This window comes from Dipodomys ordii, unplaced genomic scaffold (genome assembly GCF_000151885.1).
Source record: "Dipodomys ordii isolate 6190 unplaced genomic scaffold, Dord_2.0 Scaffold135, whole genome shotgun sequence".
Taxonomy (NCBI): domain Eukaryota; kingdom Metazoa; phylum Chordata; class Mammalia; order Rodentia; family Heteromyidae; genus Dipodomys; species Dipodomys ordii.
In genome coordinates this window covers 3,037,883-3,039,196 of record NW_012267351.1, presented here as the reverse complement: position 1 = coordinate 3,039,196, position 1,314 = coordinate 3,037,883, and the positions used below count along the sequence as shown (strand labels likewise).

General features: G+C 38.7%; 2 protein-coding genes across 4 annotated transcripts in view; both read right to left on the bottom strand.

Annotated features, from left to right (window-relative positions):
* LOC105996770 (dual specificity protein kinase CLK4) overlaps positions 1–1,314 on the bottom strand; it is a 43,213-nt gene that overhangs the window by 23,307 nt on the left and 18,592 nt on the right. Inside the window, exons 4-6 of the mRNA XM_013030960.1 lie at positions 792–908; positions 542–708; positions 305–399 (exon numbers count right to left, since the gene is read on the bottom strand). Coding sequence (XP_012886414.1) covers positions 305–399; positions 542–708; positions 792–908 — 379 coding nt within the window. The remainder of the gene's footprint in view (positions 1–304; positions 400–541; positions 709–791; positions 909–1,314) is intronic.
* Positions 1–1,314, bottom strand: part of LOC105996771 (dual specificity protein kinase CLK4-like) — a 22,318-nt gene that overhangs the window by 10,464 nt on the left and 10,540 nt on the right. The window lies entirely within an intron of this gene.

The window sequence follows — 1,314 nt, the reverse complement described above, 5'->3', positions numbered from 1 at the left end:
CAAAAAAAAAAAAAAAAAAAGACTTACACATGAATTATCTTTTTTGTTTTGGTGCTAGGGACAAAAACCAGGGCCTAACGGATGAGATGCAAACACTCCTCCACCTGTAGCCCCAAACGTACCACTTTGTCAAATAAGTTCATAAGGAAGAAGAGTACATGTGCTCTACCATTCAACCATCAACCTACTCCTATTCTATTTATGGTTACCAAACAGGACATAGTGAGACTCAGAAGTGAACTTCCTCATTTAAGGATCACGAAGTTAAAGACTAAACCACCCAAACTAAAAGTCTGTAACTTACCATTTTAGAATTATATTTGACCACATAGTCAGATTTCACAAACAGTATATTTTCAGGTTTCAGATCTGTATGGGTTAATTTATTATGATGCAAAACTACAAAGAAAAAAGACATCATTAGCTTCACTTAGAAACGTACTGGTATTGGAAGGGGAAGAGTATAGATAATGGTGAACATACTGGTCAAAGGAGGTTTACAAGATTTTCTGGTAGTTCAAAGTATATCAAGTATACTTACAATTTATTGACTGGCAGATCTGATAAGCCATCTGCCTGATGTGATCAATTTGAAAGGGCAGAAAGCTGTTTTCTTTAATGAAATCATAGGTACTAAGTCCCAGCAGTTCAAACACAATACAAACATGACCATGATGATCAAACCACTCTAGCATCTGGACACATCGGCTGGAATAGAGCAAAATGATAATTCAGTTTGAAGAACTGTTTATTTTGTAGTAAGATGGTTCCTGGTTCAAATTTATACTTACAAGACACTATTGGGATCAGTACTATTTAAATGTTCCAATACTTGGATTTCTGAACGAGCTGCTTCACGATAACGGCCTACATTTTTTACAATTTTCACCGCTACATGTAAGCCATCCCTTAAAAACAAGATGAACAGTAGGTTAAAATCATGTATCTTCTTTTTTTTGTCAGTCATGGGGCTTGAACTCTGGGTTTTGGCGCTGTCCCTGCGCTCTTCAGCTCAAGGCGAGTGCTCTACTGCTTGAGCCACAGCACCACTTCCAGTTTTCTAGTGCTGTATTGGAGATAAGAGTCTCAAGGACTTTCCTGCCCAGACTGGCTTTGAACCGCAATCCTCAGATCTCAGCCTCCTGAGTAGCTAGGATTACAGGCATGAGCCACCAGCACCCGGCAAATCATGTATCTTCTAAAGCACACTTAATTTCCTTTTTTGAAAAAGGTCTTGATAGATATCCATGGCTGGACTTGAACTTAGCCTCAAATTGCCTCTGCCTCCTAAATACTGAGATTACAAACCTGCAC